The sequence below is a fragment of the Pinus tabuliformis genome, chromosome 7, assembly GCF_031772625.1.
Source record: "Pinus tabuliformis cultivar Carrire ecotype Pingquan chromosome 7, CPIR1, whole genome shotgun sequence".
In the NCBI taxonomy this organism is placed as follows: domain Eukaryota; kingdom Viridiplantae; phylum Streptophyta; class Pinopsida; order Pinales; family Pinaceae; genus Pinus; species Pinus tabuliformis.
Genome location: NC_142293.1, coordinates 1,892,501,505 through 1,892,528,159, shown reverse-complemented (window position 1 = coordinate 1,892,528,159; position 26,655 = coordinate 1,892,501,505). Strand labels below are relative to the sequence as shown.

The following is a 26,655-nucleotide window of genomic DNA, read 5'->3' as shown; positions in this document are numbered from 1 at the left end:
TACTTATATTTTATTGTGTGTTGCGTGGATGCAGATTCTGGATTCTCACATTCCTACAGTGCAGCAACGTGTCCCCAAGTAGAGCCAGATGTTGACCACTACCGGTCAACTACCCATGCAGTACACCCCCTTTTTCTTTGCAAAAAGGGGTAGCACCTGATCGATGTGTCCATGCCATCCTGTAGTCATCAGCAGCTTGATCATTTTAATTGTAAACCCAGTCTGCATGTATGAATTGTAAATAATCTTAGCAAATATGAGTCGTGTATGTAAATTGCCTAGGTGGACCTAACTTTCTAATGGTAATCTACGTCTCGGAAGGTTTTTCGTCTCACCGATCCATGATCGGCAGAGTTTTCCTTCAGCCTGACCCCAAAGCCGGGATGGATTTTGTCATTCGAATTTTAGGAGAATCCTAGTGTGTTAATCTGCTAGATTATAGTTGTGTCACAGAACTGGGTGGTTTATGAGGGTCTATGTTAAATGGGTTTTTCCCCTTAAGATGTAAAATTGTAAAAGTCATGATGTAAAGTGTCTTGAGGGTTGGAAAATGTTTTAATCCCCCTCATGAGTCCTAAGTCCTAGGTCCTAGGGAATTTTTTCCAAAGGCTAAGTTCGAGGATCCATTTAGAAAATGATTTAAAAATTAAAAAATAAATAAATAACTTAAAAATAAAAATAATAATAAATAATAAATAATTATAAAATAAAGCAAAATCCCTAAAAAATAAAATAATAATATTTTGAGTAAATACATGCAAAATTTCATTTTTTTTAATGAATTAATAATTTTGACGGATGAGATTAAGAGATGTCTTGATCCTCATCGACGGTCGAGATCATTTCGACATGGATCACTCGAACTAACCGTTGGGATCATTTCCTTTAAGTAGGGTGCTAGGGGTCATTTCAATATCATTCGATCTGTGAGTCTGGTACTGAAGAAGCTCTCTTGTAATCTGTTTCTGGTTAATAAAAGAAGACTTTGGGGTCCAAATCTAGCTGGTGTTACTCTTTGGAAGTGCTGTGAGCTGTTTTATTTTCTACATATTTTATTTTTCAGCCATTAATAATAGCTTATTGTAGAGTATTGTGAGCACAGGTATCTTGTTCACTTGCTAGGGTTTGAGTGGTGTTAGGGTTTCTGAAGTAATGGCAGGTATTTCCATTACTTTTTGAGATCTAGCAGCATTTTGCCCTCTTTACTGATGGTTGTTTTGAGCTGTGTAGAAAACCCTTACTGAAGAAAATTGGTGGGCGTTTGGGGAAGTTCTCGACTGAACCAACCAACTCCCGCAAGCATTTTTTGCTGAGCCCAGTTGGATTTGATCCTGGGTCTATCATTCAGTTTATTTTTCCTAATTTTCATGAGAGATTTTCTGAAGTTATTCATAGTGAAAACCTGAAATTTTTTTAAAATATTTCTGTTCTTATTGCTGAATCTGGCTGTTAAAGGGGCCAAAATCTGTAAATTAATCAAGCTGATCTGGGGTTTCAAATTTTTGCTTTATACAGTTTTAATTAGGGTTTTCAGTTTTGGTTTTAGGCATATATCATTCCTTGGGTGATCTTGTCCATTGCAGGTACAGGATTATCTTTTCAGTAGCAAGGGTTTTGCAGAGGTTGCAAAGCATACATTGAAAAGTCCTGGGCGAATTTTTTGGGCCGTCAACAGTGGGAGCTTTGGGCTAACAAGTCAGCAATACACCATACGCCTCTCACACTGTCACCGCCAGAAAAATCCAGTTCTTGTGAACGTGCGTTGGATTTTCTGCGTGTGGGCATCAAGTGAATGAAGCAACGACTGAAACCTTTCACGTGAGCCGCTTTTTTCCCAAACACCGGGTATCAAAATCTAAATCCGACCTAAACACGCCGCCGAGGGTATCCGCAGACAGGTAAGAGACGCAATGTTTGAAAGCATCGGACGTGATCCGTCATTTTTGATCAGGCAGCAAACCTAGTCTCAAATCGATTAACCAATCCATCTGTCGACTTCACCATCGGGCCAATTTCTCATGCAAATCGTTCATGCAATCGTTTGAAAGCAATATGCGGCCATAAGTGTAAATCAATTCCACTGTGCGTTTATACGTGGGAGCTTTTAGTAAACGTCCAGGTTATCTACCATATTCAACGTCGGCCCAGCATCAAAAAACTGTTACATCAACCTCAAACTCAGAAATCTGCTTCCACGTCGTCACTTGCAGAAAATCATTTACGGGCCAGGTAAAATCTTGGGTGAGTTGTTCCTTTCAGCGTAAGTGCGATTAAAGAGTTTCAGATTTCGTTTCTTTTTTAGGTTCAAGTCGCAGTTCAGGATCAGCGCGGTCAAGATCGTATTTTGAAATACGCCTGGGATAGGGTTTTACATTCTGATTTAGTCATTAGAATTATTCGATTTAGGACTTATTTTTATTTTATATATAATTTCATTTTTGGTTATTAGTATAGTGTTGTATGTAGTTTTGAATTTTGTTTATTTAGTTTTTTTTTAGTTGGCACATTTAAAATTTTAAATAAAAAGAGTTTATTTTTTTTTACTTTATAAAAAAAAAAAAAATTAAAATCATAAAAATTTTATAAAAAAATATAAAAAGGTTCCTTTTATTTTAGATTAGATTTTGTAAATTTTTGTTTTAAGTTTTAATTTAGATTTAGATTTAATGTCATTTAGATTATTTTTAGATTTTTCTTTTTAGGTTCATTCAACGCTAATTTTTTAATTTTTTATCTAAAAAAAAAATAAAAATAAAAAATTGGAAATATTTTGCCAGATTCAGTCTTGGCTCAGGGATTTTATCACATTTTATCTTTCCTGCTAAGGCTAAAATTTTTGATGTGGAATAAATGTTTATCGTTTTATGCGAGTCTGCACATGAATGATCATTTTGAGGATTAGCTGCATGAATGTGATATCTGGTTAATGTTCATAATTGCGTGGTCGTTTAAAGTATTTATCTTTCGAAATTTTTAATCGCTGGATATCGTTATTGAGCTCTAATCATTATAAGAACATTGTGGTTTTACTGGATATCTTGCATCTTTCAAGTTATTTGATGATAAATGATTGCTGTACATGGTTTACATCTCTGCGACATCTAGTAAATAATCGTTTAAACATCAAACCCACAAGGCACTGGTCTTTTAACTTCTAAATCCATTCAGCACTTTTCATATCGTGTCTCCCAACCAACTGGTCGACAATTGGTCATCGTCATATCATAGGGTCTACCCCCCTTAGCCACGGGAGACAGGCTTAAACGAAGAGATCGGGGATCAGAGTGACAGCCCCAGGTCTGATCGTTGTCGTGTCAATCTGTGCGACAACAATCCCTTTTGCCCTCATATCACCAAAGGGGAAAGTCACCTGATTTTGCTTCTCATATACACAATGTTCACAAAAATCGAAATCCAGAGAGAAATTAGACATACCTTCTACCATACCATTACCATGCAGTATTGAAAGGCCCTCCTCTCCAATATGTCAAAGCCTTTGATGCCATAGCATGGTCTTTTCTCTAGAGGCCACTAGGTTTTCTTCTCCACTTTCACGAACCACAGAAATGTTGCACCCATCAATAATAGTGCTACCCGGAAGCTTGTACAGAGTTACAATCCGAACTCCCTGCGTTAATACCAGTGCTCCCCGAACCATCTTGCGGGTATCTTTCTTAACACTGTTTTTACACCTACATCATCCATCTTGCTTAGAGAAATCAGATTTCTGGCAAATGCAGGAATATGCAAAACACCAAGGAGTGTTCTATTCCTTTCACCTTGCAACTTCAGCTTGAATTTTCTGCGTTCGATGATTCTGGCCTTCCTATCACCCCCAACAAGACATCACCACCATCATATTTCTCGTACTCGCAGAACGAATCCCTATGGGGAGTGAAGTGAAAGGATGCGCCTGAGTCAATCAACCATGCTTCATGATCTACATGCGTACTTGAAGAAGAAGCCAAGTACACATCCCCACCTTCATCTGAGCTGGTTTTCACCTCTGCAGAAGGAGAATCATCAAATCCCTTTCCTTTCTCAAGAGCTTTAGATCTACAGTCCTTTTTGTAGTGCTCTTCCTTTCCGCATTTCCAGCACACCTTTATAAGTTTTCCTGGAGATTTAGATCTCCGTCTAGATTTAGATCTCCCACTCGAGGACTTAATTTTGTTTATGTTTTGGGACCGTCCTCGTACAGACAAGGCATCTCCATTCTAGCTATCCATGTATTTCCATCTCATCTCCTTTGACAACAAGGATGAGACTATTTCATCAAAATTCAAGGTAGTTGTATTGCTACCTATTGCAACAACTAGACTATCCCACGAATATGGTAGAGAACATAGCAAATTGATGCACTTATCTTCGTCTAAAATTTTTATATAAACAGATAACAACTGGCTTACCACAATATTAAAGGCGTTCAGATGCTCTGTCACCGAGTCTCCATCCTTCATCTTCAAGTTATACATCTTTTTTTGCAGAAACAGTTTGTTCACCAGAGACTTAGATTGGTACAAAGTCCCTAACTTGTCCCACAAAGCCTTCATCGTAGCCTCCCCTGATACATTCAACAATATTGAATCTGAGATACACAATCGTATTGTGCTCTTTGCCTTCTAATCCAACTTCGCCCAGTGTTCTGCTGACATTGTCGTTGGTTTAGTACCTGGATCTACCGCGATCCACTGATCTTTATCCACCAACAAATCCTCCATCTTGAGCTTCTGCAACTCAAAACTTTGTCCATTGAATTCCTCGATCTCTATCTTTTCACTGTTCGCCATCTTCTTTCACCACAAGAATTGATCCCGCAGATCTCCCACTGTAACAGGGTCTACCACAAGCCCAAGCAAAACCCCTCAGCAGCAAAGGTGTCCCCTTGAAGCCAAAACAACTCTAACACCAAATATAGGTTTTAACCCTGTTCAGAAATTACTTGCAAATGAATTCTTGAAACAAAAAAATAAACAATGGCAAGAACATAAAACAAATATACACATAGATTTTCCCTTAGATCCCAAAACCAGGACTGCTAGATTGATTTTTAATTATGTTCCTTTCAATGTTACAATACATATATATATACATGTTGAAGCATTCATAAACCCCAATCCATTAACCCTAACCCTGGATTAGAACATAATCATAGTTCCCTTGACCGGATCTACAAAATACCATAGGCAGAAAACCATCAATACCAAAACCATGTGCAAAACCCATGCACAAAACCATGGGTAGGTCCGCCCACCATCTTTGGGTCCACCCTCCATCCTTGGGTCCACCCAACTATTATTGGGTCCGCATAAGAAAGAAATTCCTTGAGAGGGGGGTTGCGCCCCCCATAGTTCCCTTGACTGGATCTACAAAAATACCATGGGCATAAAACCATCATGCCCAAAACCATGTGCAAAACCCATGCACAAAACCATGGGTTGGTCCACCCACCATCTTTGGGTCCACCCCCCCATCCTTGGGTCTGCCCAACTATTATTGGGTCCGCATTAAAAAGAAATTCCTTGAGAGGGGGAGTTGTCGCCCCCCTGTAGATCATTCAGATCTTCCATTGGGTTTTAGTGATTCGTTGAAGACATGGGGAACTTGACCAGTATGGCAATGATGATCAGTAGGAGGAGATCAGGGGGAGTTCATTCAGGCGAGTATTCATCTCCACAAGGGTTGGATTGTATCTTCCAGAGTCTACTCTTGAAGTGCATGAGATTGATTACTCTATAGGCCAGCTTCTCAAGGAGTTGATCAGGGCTTTACATTACTATGTTTCTCTACTTACTCGCGAGATGCAAAGGCCTTCTGGTGACTATATCTTATTGGATAGCGAGTGGAGTGGAGGGGGTTTCACATGGATTAGGATGGTTTGGGACCCTCGTATCATGCGATTTGTTCATGTTGAGGTGGCATTAGCTGGATCAGATTGAGGAGTAGTAGCATATAGTGAAATTGCTTTAAGACAAACAATTTTTGGTGGGGAGGACTGTAATATCCCCAATTTTTTTAGCATGGGAATCACTAAGGAGTTTTGCCCAATTTTGGTAATATTAAATAAAAGGGGGAGGGAAAATATTAGTGTTTGAGAAAGGCGACCAATATTATTTTATTAGAGAATGGCAACAAGTATTATTTTATTGGAAAATGGCTGCAAATATTATTTTATTGGAGAATGGCGGCAAAAAGTGACTTAGTGGAAAGTGGCCACCACCAATAAAATAATATTTAAAAAAGGGGAATCTAGAAGCTTGGAGAGACTCGATGAGAAATTATAAAAGGAAGGTGGACTCATTTGCTATTCATTCTATTCTAGCTGATCATTTCTCATTGTTATTGAAGAGAAACTCAAGCAAGTTTTAAATCGAGGGCTTCAAGTGAAATCCTCACCCTAGCTTCGGAGGATCTCATTGCCACCCCAGTTAGTTTTCCTTCAATTTCAGTGGATGCTCTCTTGCCACCCTATTGGATCCTTTTTCCAGAGATTATATGAAGATCTAATTGTGTCTAATTTGCTGACAATCTTCAGCACCTTGGCCAATTTGCAGGGGTTTGAGTTTCATATTTTTCCAAGGTTGAGTTTGTCTAAAGAGAGGGTCGAATCTCCTCAAATATGAAGCAATGCAAAAAAACTGGGGTTTGAAATCTTCATTATTCAGTTGTGCTAATAGAAGAAGAGGCTGAATTACACCATTGAAGAGGGTATGCACTTGGTCAAAAACTTCCTGGGTCGAAATGGTCATATCTGGGCTCACTATGACTGAGTTTTCTTGCTAAATAGAGGGTCGAACTCCTTCATTGCTGCCCAGGTCAAGTCTGCTTCATGAAGAGACGAGTTTCCTTGGTTCTGGAGGTCAAAAATCATCCATACATTTATTGTTGGACGTGCTGACTTGTGGTGGCCAAGTTCAGGGTGTTGAAGAGTCATTTTCCTTAACAAAACAGAGGTTGTGGTCTTTCCTTGTTTGTTGATGTATTGAACCAGAGTTACATCTTTTTTGAGGCCGAGTTTGAGATCTCTCGCTGGTTGCTTACCCACAGAGCTGAAGTTGGGTCATATTAATGGCCGCTGGTCAAATTAGTCCACTCCTGGGGTCAATGACAGAGTTTCCATAAGACACAGTCATATCATGTACATTCATATCAGTCTCTAAAGAAAGTCCTATAGCGTACTTTGGTTGTAGCTAAGTGTTAACTCAGAGAAAAGAAGGGGCTGAAGTTGTTCAGTCATCTCTGTTGATATATATGTCAAAGACCAAGTCTTGAATTGTTATGTCAATAAGAAATAATGCAATGAGTGCCATATGGTTATTCTTCTATATGTTGTGTTGTTATATGAGCATTTGCATGGACCTGGGAAATTACTTTTGATGAACAAACAAGAAAAATATATTGTTCTGTTTCTTGGAAGCACACATGCTGGCCATATATATATATATATATATATATGTCAACGAAACAGGAAGAGGTATACCTACAGCAGTTGTTGACCAAGTGTTTGACCAAATACCTCACCGAAAGACTCATTGAAACTCAGTTAAAACTTTGATATTCTGAATGCGAATTTGGAACAATTCAGTTGGGAACATTACATTTCCTAAGATATTATGTAAACACCCTAAGCCTTGGCCCACTGTTATTTCCTTTGTGCTTTTGTCTAAGAAAGGGGGTTTGCAGTATTGGCTCTGTTGATTTTTGGGGTCCCATTGGCAGCAGTTTTTTGTGCAAGATTTTTCTTCTTGTAGCCCAGTTAGCAACACCACGTCAACGTGGGCAGGTGAGAAGGGGAGTTGGTGAGAGAGGGCAATGTGATGGCCACATTCTGGGTGACCTTGGCTACGGTGAGGTTGTTGACCCCATCCCAGCTTATCCACCTGTCATTGAGACACAACCACCCTCTCTGGAGACTCTTGACAGCCAGCTTCGACACATAGCTCTTCTATTGGAGCAGCTCTGACCAGAACACGGCCATTAGCTTCATGAATGATATCCAACGAAATCAGTGGCATATGCAAGACTGTTTGGCCAGAATGCTGAGGGGGTGTTGTCGCGCAGATTGGCACGACAACGCTCGGACCGGGGGCTGTCACTCTGATCCCCGATCCCTCCGTTTAAGCCTGTCTCCCGCGGCTAAGGGGGGTAGACCCTGTGAGGTGATGAGACCAACTGTCGACCAGTTGGTTGGGAGACACGAGATACGATAATAAAAAGCACTTGAAAGATTTGATTAATTTAACAGACCAGTGCCTTAAGAGATTATTATTTGATCGATTACTTATTAGATGATATAGAAACATGAACTGTGAACATCAATCATTAATCATCAACTAAATCACAATGCTCAAAACGATATCCAGCAACTGAAAGTTTCGAAAAGATAAATGCTTTAAACCACCACGAATCATAAACCATCAACCAGATATCAATTTCGCATCTCGGCTTTAAAATTCAGCATGAAAGATGTAACAGGAAAACAACTGAATCTCGCAAAAATAATTTTCCACAATTTTTTTTTTTTATTTTTTTTTTTTTAAAGTAAAATAAAAAGAAATCTAAAAAAAACTAAACTATATTTAAAAAAAAAAAAAAATAAAGCTAAAGCTAAAATCTAAACAATTTTTACAAATGAATCCCTTTTTATATTTTTTTATTTCTCATTTTTTATATTATAAAAATCCTAAAATAATAAAAAAAATCTAAAACTAAAGTCTAAAACATTAGAATACAAATCTAAAAATAAAAATTTTAAAATCATTAAATCTAAAAAATAAAATAAAAAAAACTAACATAAAATTTATTTAAATAACTTTTTGATTTTTCATAAATTTAATTCTAACTAGAACTATTTTAAATATAAAACAAAACCTAAAAAAATTTACATCTAAAGCATAAACTAGTCTAAAGAAAAACCCCAAAATATACCTATGCTATCAAAACGCATCAAATTTTTTTTTTGTAAATGAATCTTTTTACATTTTATTAAAACTATATGAAAGCCCAAATAAAATAAATAAAAAGCAATCTAAAAAAAACTGAACGTATTCAAAAAAATGAAACCTACGGCAAACGAGAAGAGACCCACGCAGAGAATTTAGGGAAGCAATCGACTTACGATATTACCTGAGCTGCCGAGAAAGAAAAACGTAACCCAGCCTCAGAACCAGAAGAAATTCGATGCGCTGAGACCATAGACCATTGAAAAGATGAATGCTGAGCGTTTATCCTTGGAACGGTTTTGACTGAGAAATTCTGCAGCAAATAATTTCGTTTTGAATCGGATCTGCCGCTTGATCAAAATGACGAATCACGTCAAAGGCTCATGAACCCTGCAGCTTCCACGTTGAATAGCCACACTTGGACGCAGAAAGGAAATTGTTGAACGCTTTTAGAAATCCTTATTTCTGCGATGAAAGACTGCAGCTTGAAGAATGCCGAATGGGATCGATTAAATCAGATAATGATACCGCGAAAATACCCTCTTGATCCTTTCGGCATTCTAAAAGAAAAAAAAAAACAATGCAGAGCTTGCAAACACAATGAAGCTGACGGCTGTAGATGGAAACGGTTTACTCAGTCACGCCTTCGCCAAAATAGAAACCGAGACCCTAAATATTTGAATTGAAGTGCAGGTTGCTGGCGTTAAAAAATCTTAAATCGATTCCACGCATGTGTGTTTGTTTGTCTGCGTAAATGAAAACGACGGCAGCCACGCTCTATGCCTTTGATTTGCCCTTTATACAATGGCAATGAATGCGATTTGGAGCTGCACGCTATTATCTTCTCATGGTTTTGATACCCAGGCCCACGTTTTTGCAGTTTCCGGCACTAGATAGAGGCGTTTAGGCAAATCATCTGAGTTGTTTGCAGGTATGCGGGCTGGATCAGAATGCAGACATGCTGGGTTCCGAAATTCGATCAATCCCTTTATGATTTCGAGAGTCTCTTTCTGAAAATTTGATCTTGCTGAAAACCCTGTACAAGAAAACAAAACTCAAATGAAAAACTAAATAAAACAAAAATTTGAAAACCCTAGATCAGCTAATTTAATGTACAGATTTGGCCCCTTAGCAACCAGATTTAGCAGTAAACACAGAAAATTTTTAAAGATAAGAAATTTCAGATTGTCACTGTAAAAAAAAGCTTCAGAAATTTTCTCATGCAGATCAGAAAGATAAAACCGAATGATAAACCCAGGATCAAATCCACTGGGCTCAGCAGAAAATGCTTGCGGGAGTTGGCTGGTTCAGCCGAGAACTTCCCCGAACGCCCACAAATTCCTTCGGAAAATGTTATTCTGCACAGCTCAAAACAATCGTCAATAAAGAGGGCAAAATGCTGCTAGATCTCAAACAGTAATGGAGATACCTGCCATTACTCCTGAAACCCTAGCGGCACCCAAACCCTAGCAAGTGAGCAAGATACCTGTACCCACAATACTCTAGAAAAGCTATTATTAACAGCTGAAAATAACATATGCAGAAAATGAAATGATCTCACAGCATTCCAAGAGAGTAACACCAGCAAGATATGGACCCCAAAGTCTTCCTTTATTAACCAGAAACAGATTTACAAGAGAGCTTCTTTAGCCTTAGACTCACAGATCCAATGACTTGAAATGACCCACTAAGACCCTATATAAAGGAAATGATCCTAACGGCTAGTTCAGTGATCCATGTAGAAATGATCTCGACCGTTGATGAGGATCAAGACATCTCTTGATCTCATCCGTCGATTTATTAACTTAAAATATTATTATTTTATTAGTTAGGGTTTTTGCTTCATTTTTTAATTTTTTATTATTTTTCATTATTTTATTATTTTTATTCATTTTTTAATTTTTTAAATCATTTTAAAATGGATCACTGAACTAAGCCTTCGGAAACATCACCTAGGACCTAGGACCTAGGACTCATGAGGGGATTTAAAACATTTCTCGACCCTCAGGACACATTACATCATGATTTTTACAAAATTACACCTTAAGGGACAAACCCATTTAATACAGACCCTCATAAACCACCCAGTTCTGCGACACCACGATAATCTAGCAGATCAACACACTAGGATTCTCCTAAAGTTCTAATGACAAAATCAATCCCGGCTTTGGGGTCAGGTTTGAAGGAAAACTCTGCCGATCCGTGGATCGGTGAGACAAAAAACCTTCCGGGACGTAGATTATCATCAGAAAGTTAGGTCCACCTAGGCAAATTACATACATGACTTCATGTCTGCTAAGATTATTTACAATTAATACATGCAGACTGGGTTTACAATCAGAAAGATCAAACTGCTGATGATGGCATGGCACGGACATGCTGATCAGGTGCTGCTTCTTCTTGTCAAGAAAAGACGGGGTGCACTGCATGGGAAGTTGACCAGTAGGGGTCAACAGGGGGCAATGGCAAATACAAGAGAACATGAGCACATTGAAGGAAGGCTGGCCCATATGGCAAAGCATGTCCACTATCACTTCAGACCTCCTCCATCACCTGGCTTCGGTCAGGACCATCCTGCTTCGGTCAACTCTGACTTTTAATGGTCGATGGTTGTATTCTGATTTTGAAGGTCTTCTAGTATCACCTACCTTTCAGGTTTTGGTTACTAAGGTTGTTTTGGCAACTAGCTATTTGTCCTGGAATTCACCTACTGGCCAATAAATCTGGTAAAAGTGAGTCCAATAGGATTTTGAGAACATGTAATCAAAAATGTAATCTTTTGGCATAATAGAAACTTATCAAATTACGAAAAAAAAAAAAAAAAAAAATTAAAAAAAAAAATAAAAAAAAAATTAAAGGATTGAAATAAATAATTCTAAGCGATAGATTAAAGATAGAAATTGATAGAATAGATCTGAGCTAATACAAGGAAAAATTAAGAACGAACTTGATTTATAGTCTTGTTTAATACTTCATTAGTGAAATCAACAATCTAGAAATTTATAACAATAATCTGTAGTTGCATACACACATAAAACTAGATATATCAGTGTAAAATATGCAAAATAATTCAAGGAAACCAAATATACCTATCCCTTGGGTAAGATTTTAAACAATGTATTTTTTCTCCAAGGATTTACTAGCTAAAGGATATGAAAATTAAAACAAGCTAGTAAAATAGAACAAAAAATATAAATTTAAAAGAAATGTTGTTTTAGAATTCTTATGAATAGGTGGTTGAGAAGGAAAACTTGTCTTTTCTCACCAATTTGCATAATTACGATCACAACCCTATTTTTCTCAGCATTCAAGTACTAAGAGTGGATGAGGAGTTAGGTGTGAAGCTATCCCACTCAAATGTTGAAGTTTCTAAGTTTACCTAGTTAGAAACCCTCCATGCACTTTATCTGATTTATTCCTACCTACTTGTTATTTTCCTTAACAAGTTATTTACAATGTAAATACTGAAAATAAACACTAGTGCATGCTCAACATATTACAGATCAACAACTAAAAGAAACAAAAACAAACATACCATATGACACCGTTATTTTTGGACTAATGTCCCTAGAAAAACCCAATGTGGGAAAACCGGTGCAGCTATCTGAGGGTTTCCTTATTAAGCAATATCAGAGTACAATCTGGGTGCCGAAACTGGCCTACCCAACAGAGAATTTCCTTAGCAGTAATACCTCTTCGTTTCTGACAAATCTACTGGCTGAAACCCCAGATAATCCTTTTGGCAGCTACTCAGCACCAATTTGCTCCAGAAACCCCAGTGTCTGCCCAATCTAGACAGCATCAGCCTCTCCTAGCTCAGTGTTGGCCCGGCATCAGCTCTCTGAGCCTCTACGTCAGCTACGCTAGCCTCTCTGGTGCTCTACGCAGCACTTAGCTGCCTCTGCGTGGCCCTGCGTGAGCACTGGTTGCTCCTACGTCACTCTCTCTGGTTGCTCTGCTACTTTCCCGGCACTATCTCTGCCTCTTTGTCTCTCTGTACTCAATGCCCCTCAGCGGCTCTTTGATCACTGATCCTATCTCTCTTAGCAATCCCCGCTCTAGAAAATAGAATGACTAATCACTCTGGTGTATTCTCCAAGTGACCCTCAAGCCTCCTCTTATACTTTTCTTGTTGACATCTCAATTGTCGAGATTAAGTCCCTAATCAACGACTAAGATTAGATCTAGCTTGATCCATATCTTTTGAACCATTCTAACACGGATTCATATTAATAAACATTAATAGTTTATGTTCCTTGAGTTTAGACTTAGGGACTCCATTAAAAATATTAATTATTTTAATATCTCATGATCTGTTTAGAATCTGCCCAAACCCTTTCTGGGTATTGGAGATCTCATGTGCCCCAACCTCTCCACCAAATTTTGAGGCTAGAGCACATCCAATGCTACCCCAAATCAACATCAAACTAGTCTAGAATATCCTGTAAAGAAAATCAAATCCCACTAGGAGGGTTTACTCCTTCAATATGCCCCAATTATTACAGCAACAGTGCCACCGATGCCCCACAAATTTGGTTGAAAATTCTCCCTAGAGGGATTTTCCAATAATTAGATTTGTATCTTCTCGATGACAGCTAAGGGTGAGATGAGAATTGCCCATCCCACGAGACCATTTGTCGCTCAATGGATAACTACAAAAATTTTGTGATAATCAAACCTATACCTGCAAGTTAGTCTATTAAGCATAAATTAAAATTTAAGGCTAAGAAAAGAAAGCATAGAAAAATCAATCCAATACACAAGACGGCATTTTGCAAAATGTGGTTTCTTATTCCATAGCATAAATGATCTCGTAGTCAACGACAATTGCTATAAGAGAGGCTGGCCTTTCATAAAACATTTTTTAACGACGAGATAATGACTAGCTAATATTGACTTTTCCAGCTATATTGACTTTTCCAACAGTTATTTTTTATTTGACTTGACTTTTTTATGCATTTCCATACCAAATTTCCACCTCATCAAGATCTCTAACACCCTAACCCACTTGGCCAAGCATTCCACATTATTCTACTACTATTTCCCACCTAGTGCCATGTCAAACGCTGAATTACCCAAAAGGTCCAAGGCATTGCCACATAAGCTTAGTCAAACCCTTGAAAACTTGGTCAAATCTTGGATCTTCAACACCCTTGAGGATAAAATTTTATAATGTCATACACCTCACTTGGATTATGGTTGGAATAGGGGAGTGACAGCATACACTTGACCCCTCCATAATTGACTTTCATATCAATGAATTGTTATTCATTGCATTGGAAGCTTATTGAACTAAACTAGAAATGCAAGGCCAATATGGATTCACAAATAAGAAAAGTTGAATGTAGAATCAACATGGGAACATCAACTACCCTTTCCTGGAAAAAGTCAAAATTTGTCCGACTATGAGGATTAATAATGGTTACCAGAGCTTTTTGAAGAATATAGATTTTGCTTTTAAATGGTTGAATATTGTGACTAGATTGTTCATTTTGCCATGTGTATGGTCAAAGGAAGAGTATAGACATTTCGTGTTCTACTAACGAAAATAAAATTTCTTTTTCTAAACTAGAGAGAAAAAGAGTTTACCGCCCGAATATTTACACGAAGAGATGCTGCTGGTCCAGAACGCAACAAAGATCTACTATCTGCATACTTCGGCTTATCAGATTGTAGTTCTTGTTCTGCATCAAATATAGAAAAAGAGTACCATTAAAAACATGCTTTGACTAATTGAACAACTCAATCGAACCCCAAGAGATGACAAATTGAAATAAATCACAATTATTCTTCTGCACAAATTCTTTTTACCAAATTTGCGTAGTGTTGGCGAGGACAATGTAATTAAAATTGCTAAATGGGTATTGACATTAAAAAAAAATGCATTCTAAAACTTCTTCAGAATACAATCACTTTTTAGGCCACAGCCCATGGATACATCCAGTTAATAGCATCAAAAACATCTATAGAAAGCATAGCTGGTTTCTTTTTGTATTTTTGACTCACATGATATACTGTTGAAAATTTGGTCAATCAAGAGATGTCAATCATACTTGATGATTTTAAAGGAAATGTTGATTTTTCTAGGGTGGACTTAGAATTAAAAAATTTCCTTCTCAATGATAACTATTTTCAATGATCAGTTAGCATACATAACATTCATTTGAAATCATTAAGCAGTCATATAGAAGAAAATATCAACCATTAAACCATGAATGAGCAGTAAAAAAATAATCATGAAACCATGAGACAAGAGACACAGAAATTAGGTTTGAGGCCAGGGGAAAACCCATAAATTCTTCCTTATGAGAGAGAGAATTCATAGATCACTACATATAGGAGAAACAGAAAATTTGTTTGTTCATCTGAAACTAGAGGGCCATGCCCTGACCTGGTTAGAAAGCCACATGAAAACCTTGAGGCTGGAGGGAGATCCTCTAGTGACAAAGTGGGAGGGTTCTACTCTATCGTGTATGTAGAGGACTAATGGATCTGATGGCATTACTTCAGGTAGAGACAAGGGCAGAGTGTACAGAAGTATACCTTCAAATTTAGGAAGAAGGAAATAATGTTAACCCAAACATACTTCTCAATTATCTAGGGGGTCTACATAGCCATCTTCAGAAGCAAGTGATGTTGTTTAAACCCAAAATGGTGGATGAGGTTTGTGTACAGGTGTAGTACCCGAAGAACATAGGCCAAAAGAAAGGGAAATCAAGTGGGTCAAAGGAAAAGGAACACCAGGAAGCTTCCAAGGAGGGGAAGAAGTAAAAATGGGGAAAGGACAAAAAGACAATAGCTACAACACACCAGTGCAAATATCTCAGCAACCACTGTAACATTGATGGTCATACAAAGGAGAAGTGTTGGAAGTTGCATCCAAAGCTCAACATGGAAAACCGAAGTAAATATGCTAAGAAGAAAAATCTCATGGCCATAGATCAAGTAATCAAATGGAAAGCAGCTCAGACATGGATGAGAAGATTGTTTCTACATTAGTGCAAAAGGGAGTGAATCTGAGTAGCCTTCAGTTGTTGATTTTTTTTGAGGCAATAGGAGGTATTCCTGCATGCCAAGGAGGTCTCCAAGTCGGCCTAAGAAAATTAAAATAACAAACTGGTCAAATTGGTCAAAATTTAGCTTGTGTCTCCTGCGGTCAACCTATGGTTGACTGCAGTCAAACTCAATGCTTTCACAACTCGGACAACCTTAGTCAAACAAAATCAATCAAAGAGAGAAACAACTTGGTAAAAAATAGTCAATTCGTCCTCCTTTTCTCCTCAAGTGCGGTTGTCCAAGAGACCTCATAAATGAAGAAACTTGTTTGCTTGACAGCAAAAATGAAATGTCACATCATGTATTTATACTTATCAAATGGGCTAAAATAAGCCAAGGGACACACTCCTTCACTTGAATGGGTCGACTTGATTTCCTGGATAGGAGTGTGTCCCTTGGTTTATTTTAGCCCATTCGACAAGTATAAATACATGATGTGACATTTCATTTTTATCATCAATCAAACAAGTTTCTTCATTTATGAGGTCTCTTGGACAACCGCACTTGAGGAGAAAAGGAGGACGAATTGACTATTTTTCACCGAGTTGTTTCTCTCTCTGATTGATTGAGTTTGACTAGGGTTGACCAAGTTGTGAAAGTGTTGAGTTTGACTGCAGTCAACCATAGGTTGACCACAGGAGCCATAGGCTAAATTTTGACTAATTTGACCATAGGTTGACTGCAAGAGCCATAGGTCAAAGTTTGACCAATTTGATCATAGGTAACCATAGGTTTGACCACAAGAGCTGCAAGCCGAAGTTTGAATAGTTTGATTGAAGTCAACCACAGATTGACTGCAAGAGCCGCAAGGCCGATTTCGACCAAAGTTGACTAGTTTGACTGATTTTGACCAGTGTTATCTAGTCGTTGATTTTGACGAGGCTTGATTGGTATTTTTGAATTGGACATTGGCATAGATTTCTATACAAATTGAATTTGTAAACCTTGTTGAAGAATAATTGATCCTAAAAGAAAATTTGTTGGGCTTTCTTTCAAGGTTGGGTTTCCCAGGGTAAAATTATTGTCTTTATTGTGCACGGTTGTCTTTCTATGATCTTTACTATTTCTGCTGCATTTACTATTGAGATTTTATGTTTATAATTGCTCAATGATATCTGTGGCATGAGATTGTTTGAAGATCATTAGATAGTAATTATCAAATCAAAAAATTGGTTTCTACTATGCATCTTGTAGAAAATTCAACATGGAATCAAATCCTTGTTGTTGAAAGTGCATCCATTGAAATCAACCTAAGAGACAAGTGTTTTGTAGCTTGACTAGATTTTTTTGATCTCTTGTGGAACCAATTTTAGGAGTTGAAGACAGGTTAGATGATGCCATCAACTTGACTGGTGCCATCACTATAGATGGGATTTGATTGTTTGGGTTGACATTCTGCAGCAGGACAGTTTGACTTTGTTTGACCGAGTTCCTCTCCTTTGTTTGACTTTGTATGTAGTACCCTACTTTCTTATTACAGCAACCAGAGAAATAACCATAAAATTCAAAGAAAAACAGTAATGCATAGAACTGAAATCTGCACCTACCTGTATTGCTGGCTGACCTCCGATGCTGCTGCTGAACTGGCAATTCTGAACTGCTGGCTGATTTGATCCAATTTCGGGATGGCCAAAACCACCCTACCAGACAGAGCAACCTGGTTGCTCAATCCAGAGAAGCTCTCCACAGAGGCTCTCTGTCCCTCCGTGCCCAGAACTCAGATCACTCAAGGCTCTTCCACTGCAAGATTACTTCTCCTGGTTTCTGCTGATCAATCCACAATTCTCTGGTTATTTTCCCCCCTTCTTCAGGTCCAGACCTCCACTATTTATTCCCGGGCATGGCGGTGGCCGCCCTCCCACTTGCAGCCACCGCCTCCCACGCATTGATGGCTCTCTCATCTTCTTACTGTCCTCGGCGCTCTGCAATAACTACTTAGCTGGTTCCACCCACTTTATTAAAGAACTGGTATACATATATAGATTCTTTTCTTAGGGTAGTTGATATTTACGCTCATGACATTTCCTTTATATGTTATAACATTTTATAACTGATACTTTTATATGTTATAACATTTTATAACTGATACCTTTTATATGTTATAACATTATAATGCTATAAAGTTTTATGTGATATACTTTATAACCTTTAAATTATATATGATATAAAGTCAATTAATATATTTTATAAATTCATATTATAAGGTCTAACCATATACTTTATAAAATTTAATACATAGATATATATTATAAAGTTTAAGTTCTAAAATTTTATTAACGGGTTGTTACATTGTATGACAACCAAAAGTTTGATCTTGGAGGGCCGAGTTGTTGGGCACAAAAATCAAGGAAATTTGTGCAGGTTGACCTACATTGATCGCAATCCTGTGTTGACTAATTTGACCACAAGGTTGACTTTTTGTTTGACCGAGTTTAACTGCTCCTTTGTTGATTGTTTTTGCTGCTAGTTAATCTTCAAGGAAGGTCGAGTCAGCTTGACCTTGACTGAGCTCAACGAGGACACTTTTACTGCTACGTTGACCACTGTTGACTTCCTGGTTGGGGTTGTTTGACTGTTGTTGACTTAGAGCAGAATTGCAGATTTTGATTGGGCTATTTATTTGTCTAAGGTTAGTGGTATTGGATCATCTATTTGGCAAGTCAACTTTGACTGACTTTGTATCATTGTACTCCATTGGATATTCTCTCTGCTGAACATATTTGATAATAAGAAGGATTGATCAAAGGTTTTCCCCATCTTGGGGATTTTCTCTGGCTTGAGCCAATTCTTGTGTTCTCTTGTCTTGTTAGATGTATGATCCAAGGTACATAAATTAATATATAATTATTAAAAGTTTTCTTAGATTAATTATTTAGAGTCTTCTTAGAATATCTATTTGTTATAAAAGATATGACATCTAGAAAGGTGTCGTTTCTTAGGAACTAATTTAGGAAAATAGTTAGGAGTGTTGTTACAAGTGCATTAAATGTAAATGGACACTTGTAAATGAAATAAGTGATCCATAACAAAATTAGTTTAGGACACCAGCTTATTTAAAGCTTGTTTCTCTCCATTTGCAAAAGCAAGTGATCGTGTGTAAGCTCTTGTAGATTTTATGTAATTTTTCTTTTCCTTATTAATAAAATTTGTGTCTGAGGACACTTCTGCTATTATTGTGGTATCAAAGCTACAGTTATGCAGATGGTATGAAGAGGAGATTCGAGCTCTACAGGCTCTTGGAAATCTCTATCGAATTGTTTAGTGGTTGAATGGTATGAAAAGTTCCCAGTTTTATTAAGGAAAAGAAATTTGGTTTCATAATTTTTAAATCTGGAAATATATTTTATTATCAATATTTTTTATTTGAATATCCCCCTAAGTCAAAAAGGCACAGCCGAGTGTGAAAGCGTTGTTGAGAGATTGATAACTGTTTCTTTGTGTGAGTCTGATTGCTAGAAAATTCATGGAATATGAGAGAGATCACTATTGGTTTGGAGCCCGAATAGTTGAAGAGCATATTCATTTTTGGATGCAATATGTTCTCTATACTCGTGCCAATGGAGTCGAGGTCTTTAGCAGATCTCATCAATGTTTGAAGGTCAGCGCCAAGTTTTAGATATAAATAGACCTTCATAAATAGACCTCACAGTTACAGCCAAGAAGACATTACTAGACGTGATATTGATGAGAATGTAGCTAAACAGCGGCGTTCAGCGTGAAGGAAGTGTAACCGGCTTTGAAGACCTACGTGGAAGATCCCAACATTGAGCCAATGTGCAGCCAGGGCAAAACCATTTGCGTACAACCTCCCCACAAACAGTAGATTTATGGTTTGAAAAGGAGCCAACATCATAGAGGAACTAGCGGAAAAGGAAGAGCCAGTGTTTGCCAGGGGAAAACCTGTGTGAACTATGTTGAAAGGTTGTGGTGCGTAATTTATTTCTCCAACGAAGTAATTCGTTTCTCCAACTAAATACATATGTATGGTTTTCTATTCTTATATGTGATGAGGCTCATCAATAGGTATATCACAAGGGTCATAATGCCATCCTCCATCTTTAGAATTATCTCTTTCTCACATTTATTTACAATTTTTGTTATATTATACTTAGTGAGGAGGATAAAAGATGTGTTGCTATGTCATGTGGCCTAACATGGTTTAAATGCAGGAATTGGGACAATTTTGAGATAATTTCAATGTAGGAGCTTGGAGTAGACAGCAGGGAGAGATTCTAGGAGGTTGTCTACCTCCTTAACTCCTTCAATCAGCCAAGATCACCACTTTGTCTCTCATCAACTCGGATTCATTGGCAACCAAGCAAGACGAGGTCATTGGCAGCCAAGCCAGTGCAGTTCAAGGAAGATCTAGATCTACCTTTCTCGAGTTTTGGGAGACAAACATCTCTATTTTCTAGGGAGTTGTTGGTAGCTACCCTTTTGTATAAATAAACATGCCAAGGAACTCATTAGGATTCGAATTTTTGTTGCAGCTAAGAAGTTATTGAGCTCAAGCACTTGTGATTGCTATTTTTTACTTATTATGTGATGTATTTGACATTTCTGCAATGATAATGAGAAGTTTCTTATTGATCCATCACTAAGTTAGTTCAGAGGGTTGAGGCTCTTGGGTTTGGGCCCAACCCCAGTAGCTTAGGTCCCTCTTGTGTATTGATATTCTTCTTTAGCTTAGAATGTTTATTAGTTGTTGCATTTTAGTAGAATATAATTCCTCAAAAAGCCTGTGATTGTGCCTCTATCTCATCTCTCTCATGGGAGCTTGACTAGAGGAATCCACAATCACAGCCCAAAAACATTATGTGATGATTTCTTGGAAAAAGATCTACATTAGTTATCTTGTTTCACATATGATTGTTGTAGCTTAGAAGTTAATTCATTGCATAGATCAGAGTTTTTAGCATCAGTTAGATAGTTTCCAAATTCAACTCATCTTTTCCACCATTGGTTATAATATTTTGCAAATGAAAAGAAGAACAGGTGCATGTGATGTTGCAAGATTGTTGGACTTGCAAGCAAGGGACCTTTTCACCATCTCCATCTAGGACTTCTCCACTCTCTTTTGATGAATCCCAACCATTGTCTTGATCTTTGTTTTTTGGTCACCATGAGCAACCCTCTTAGTCCAAAGTTGGCCTTCCTGAAGTGTTGAGCTTGGCTAGGGGTGTTGGTCACCTTCCATCCATCCACCACAACCTTCATCCATCTTGCCATCACTTTATCCCATCATCCTTACCCTCCAAACCCTCTCAGCAAACTTCCTGTAGCATTTCAAGACTTCCTGTAGCAATACAGGAATCTTGTAGCAGCTTCCTATAGCATGCCTGTAGCAGCCTGTTTTGCCCTTGTTTTGACCTGTAATGCCAGTGTAGCTTAGTTTAGGAGTAGGTTGACCCCCCAGCTTGGACTCCATGATCAGAGGTACCACCTAGGCCATTCCCTCCATTCCTTTTCCTTCACTGCAAGAGAAAATAGCATTAGTTTCTTCATCATAGATTTGGCAAATAGGACATTACTTAATATGCAAGTGTGAATTAGATAAATGATGCATGAAATCTTGAGTTGTGAGTTGGTAGAATAATCTTTTGTTTTCAAGTGAATTTGATAGCTAGATGGTTGATTGCAATTAGTGTAGTTTCCTTTCTACAGGTAGCATAACTCTTGTGTTTTTTTCATGAATTGATTCAGTAGCATTTACAAGTGGATAGCTTTTACAAGTTGGATTTGAGAAGCATTTACTTTTTCTACACTAGGGCTAGCTTTTGAATTGCACTTTCAGTAGTTAATTCCCCCTAATTCAGTAGAAGAATGGTCTTGGAACCCTAATGATCAAATGACCTAGTTGAGGGTGGCATGAGTAGAATTCCATCTACTGTGTATACAACATTGTCACCTCGAAGTTTGTACGAACCCTGAGTTGATAAATGGAGTTGAGGAGCCTCTGGGAGTTGTAGCACTCTTGTGCAATACCAAGGCTCACCAATATGCTTAAAGTTTAAAGCTTGAAATGTTAATTCACTTTTTAAAAGTGATTTCATAAAGGTTAATTCACTTTTTAAAAGTGATTTCATAAAGGTTAATTCACTTTTTAAAGTGACTTCATTTAAAAAAATTAATGGAACTCTAAAAAGGGATGATTATTAAAGATTTTTAATGGAGAGATAACATGTGGAGAAATAAGATGTGGTTTTTAATTTTTTATTTTGTTGTGATTTTCATATTGAAATTTGTAATTTATTGGAGTAATAAGGTGTAATTTAAAAAAAAAATGGAGTGATAAGGTGTGATTTTTTTTAATTTAGAGTGATAAGGTGTAATTTGTAAGTTTGGAGCAATAAGTTGTAATCTTTTATTTTTTTGAGGGAAACAAATTGTAACTCAAAGTAACTTTTACATTGAGTGGGGCCTAGAGTCAAAGAAGTCAAATTGCAAGAGCATTGTAAAAAATCAAATTTTGAAAGTTTTATTGCAACATTTCAGAGAAGTTGTCTAGAGCCAGGTGCAAAGCTTAGTCACTTTTCTCCTCAAACGAGTATACTATTGAGAAATGTAGGGCATCAATAGTCAGGTGATTTCTCTTGATTAGTAACTACTTGTGAATATCTTTTACTTCATTAGATTAGGATCTTCTCTTTGCTTAACTTATTAGTGTTCTTCTTCATCAAACAGCTACCAATGCATGAACATAAATAGACAAGAGACACAAGATGTAGGCTATCAGCCAAAGCCAAAACCTCTCACTTTTTGAGAGGAAAACCCGCAACAAATCTTCTTATAGAGATTCCAATTGACAAATACCAAAACCAAGACCCTTGACCTATTAGCCACTCCAAGACCAAGACACTAGTTCTATGTTCTTCTTCTTGACTCCTCTTCCTCTTCGACCTTCCTCACACTGAGATCATCTCTTCAACGAACTGTAGATATACTAGCCATGACATCGAAACATGTCAAAGTAATGTCACCAAAATGTGACCTCTGCAGCAGCACTAAAACACAATGATACAACACTAAACAATAGTGTTGAAGAAAAGTGTAACTAGGTTCAGTATTTGTCAATGTAATTTTGATCTTTGTACTTGTCAAGAAAAAAAATATTATTTTTATAAATTATATGAATGAGTTTCTTTCTCATTCCATAGGTCTAGGAAGTCAAAGAGTCAAAATAATGTTAAAGAGCTCTTCTTGAGCATTTATGTAATGTACATGTGTCAACCTAGTGTCAAGTAGCCCTCCAAGACAAGCACTGTCCTCCAAAGAAGAAGTTTGCCTGCAAAAACAATGAGAAAGACAGCCAAGTCGGCCTATAAATGACAACTCGGCTCAGAGAATAAGGCACAACGATTCACCATGACATGTCGGCTTAAATAGGTGGGTCAAACCACTATAAATAGGCATGTGAACTCAGAGTCAAAACCAAGGAAAAATTTGGATACATCTCTGAAACTTCGGATGGCACAATGGGTACAGGTATCTCGCATGAAGACAAGGTTATAGGGTTTCGATTGAAGAAGAACTCGATGATATTCGATGGGTATTACAGTAGCATATACTCTTGACATGAAGATGATCTCACTACAATCTCAGCACTCTGTCTCGGTGAAGGAGGAAATACTTTGTCTCGACATCCTTATGCAAACACTGTCTCGGCATTCATGTCTTAACGCAATCACTGTCTCAGTCTCTTCATGATTATAGTATTCAACACAGTCACTGTGAGATATGTTTTTGACATACTCGTGGATGAAAAGATACTGTGAGACATATTCTCGAAATATAAAACGCAGTCATATATTCTCAGCATACAGACGCAGTCATTGGGAGATATATTCTCAACATACTTGCAGATGCAGTCAATCATTATCTCTACATAGTGACAATGATGATAATCATGATTCTGAAGAAGATAAGGTGAAGATCTCAGTAATAAAGCAGCAATCATGATCTAGATGAAGATTTCATTGAAGGAACAGCAGTGTGACAGCAGTAATGGAGATCTCAGTGGCACAGTAGAGATAGCTTCAGTAGTACAGCAATGATGATGACCTCAGCAATGTCAAAGAAGAGGATTGGTGTCTTGGTCATGGAGTAGCTGAATAGGTCAAGGGTCGTGGTCTTGGTGTTCGTCAATGAGAATCTCTATAAGAAGAATTTTGTTCGGGTTTTCCTCTCCAAGAGGGGGAGGTGTTGACCCTGGCAGAATGCCAATTTCTCGTGTTCTTGTCTCTTTGTTCTAATAGCTATTTGATAAATTAAGAACTACGCACACTAATGATATCAAGAAAATATTGTGTTAATGATCTAAAGATAAAATAACTCACAAATAGTTATCATGTAACAAAGAATCTCATTAACTCCCTGCCTTAGATTCTTCAACAAATAACTACTTCACTAGACAAAACTTTGTTGTCCCTTCATCACTCCTCGCTGACCCATCCGCATTGTTCTCCTTTTCTGTGATCTGAATCTCAGAGGGATCCAAATTCCCTTGACTGTGAGACAACACCGTACAGTAGTTTCCATCTTGCTACTACCCATCTAAAATTACAGAGATGTATCCGAACTTCACTCTACCTCTGTCCACCCGAATTCAGAGATCCAAACTTCAGAGATAGATATCCGAATCACTATACTATGTAAATGCAAAGAATCTGCCCACGTATTTATAGTGGTTTGTCCCATAAATAATCCGACCTATGTTTTGTGAAAATTCGAGAATCCCACCCAAATCTACTACTGCAAAAACTGATTAAACTTCTCCTATTTGTTAATTACTGAAACAAATTATTTACTGCTTCCTACAGCAAATATCGAAGCTAATACAACTGCAAGCTTCACTTAATTAATTAATTTTCACAAAACAAGAATAGAAAAATAGAGAAAGATACACACAAGTGACACTGTATTTTCTAGACAAATGTCCCTGGAAAAACCCAATGCGGGAAAACCGATGCAACAGCTCTGAGGGTTTTTATTATTATGCAGTAATTCTTTTAATACAACTCTGGATGCCCTCCCGACAATCAAGTTATAGAGAAATACAACTGGCAGAAGAAATTTGTGACATTACCTCACTCTACCCGGCAAGTCCCGACTGATCCGACAACGAACCTGCAAGTTCCCCGACTACTTCTGCATTGCCCCTGCATGGGCCCTGCGTCAGCTCAACTGGGGATCGATTTGCCTTTGGAGCAATTTCCAGCCCTCCCAGTTCAGAAATGTCAGCTCCCTCAGCACATTCAGACTTTTGCTTGGACACTGCACTACTTTTGCATGAGCCCTTCTGGCTCAGCATCAATCCCTCCTGGGTCCTACGCTGCCTCCTTCTGGTGTCTCTCTCTGCCTCTCTATTAGGTATCCTGGCTTAGGAGAAGACTCTCCAACCAAATTATCCCTGCTCCTCACTGCACAAGCTCACTATCGATATTCTCCCAGCAGCTGCTCTGCTTTAGAAAATCGAACTTCTGAACTCTCTCTCTCTCTGTTCCAAGTGACCCTTAAGCCTCCTTAAATTATCTTCTCGTTGATATTCAACGAACCAGATTAGAAGCTAATCAATGGCTAAGATCATTTCTGCTTGATCCTCGTCTTCTTCTAGAAGTTACACCCACAGATTATATTAATACCCTTTAATTATTTTATTTTCCTAAGTTAAGACTTACGGTCCCTTTAAAAATAATTAATTATTTTAATACAATGATTTCTAGGTGGAATTTCCCAAAACACCTTCTAGGTTCTTTGGAATACATGTGCCTAAGCCTCTCTGCAAAATTTGAGACTTAGATCACATCCGATGCTACCAGAAATCAACACTCCCTCTTAGCGAGGAATGTGCTCTAGCAATGCCTTCAATCTGAAACATCTCACTGACTTCATAACATCGTCCTCTATGTTGTTGATGTCTGACATATTGTCCATCAACTGTTGCGCAAATGTTGCATCTGTACTGTTGTTGACCCTGCCATTGTCAACACTGCAACCGTACTGCAACTCCCAAACTGGCACTACCATTGCACTGCAAACTGTTACTACTACTTCATCAGCAACGGAAAAACATCCCAAATTACTGAATTAATTGTGTTTACTATGATACCATGTGAATGTTGGAGCCTGATTGCTACTAGTCTTTATGTTGACCCTCTGAATCTACCACACTGCTGCTAACCTCTGATCTATGCCATTTGCACTGCTGCCAACTCTGTTCTGCGTTGTTCAGTATCTGGAGCTCCAATCCACTGCAATTGTCTCTCTAACACTCCTCAGCACCATTTGACACTAGTCCATCCTGCTACTTCTGATTTGGGGTCCGATAACAAGGAATTGATCCAAGAGGTGAGCTCCTCAAGGATCCTGCCCATCTGTAGCTCTTTTGAACTACAGCTCCAAATCAGCCCACCTCCCTCTTGGAGGTATCTCAGTTGTCATGGCGAACTCCTCCTCCTCGATCTTCGTGGGCGCAACCTTCGGATCGTGCTTCTCATCTTTTTCCTTCTTCCTGAGAGGACACTGAGTTGCATAGTGACCCATCTCACCACACCTAGAGCACTTTATCTTCGAGATGTCCTTATTCCGCCTCCACTGCTCCTGCTGTCCCTTACATGCAAGGGTTGCATTATCCTCCTCCTCCTTGGGCTTCGACCCA

General features: G+C 38.0%; 1 protein-coding gene across 4 annotated transcripts in view; it reads right to left on the bottom strand.

Annotated features, from left to right (window-relative positions):
- The window catches only part of LOC149256028 (uncharacterized), a 276,058-nt gene that overhangs the window by 140,639 nt on the left and 108,764 nt on the right, over positions 1-26,655 (bottom strand). For 2 of the 4 annotated variants that reach the window (XM_089457363.1, XM_089457365.1), the window contains one exon: positions 14,547-14,626. In XM_089457363.1, the coding sequence (XP_089313489.1) occupies positions 14,547-14,626 (80 nt within the window). Of the gene's footprint in view, positions 1-14,531; positions 14,627-26,655 lie in introns of all 4 variants that reach the window. The other 2 variants (XM_089457362.1, XM_089457364.1) reach the window with 1 other exon arrangement.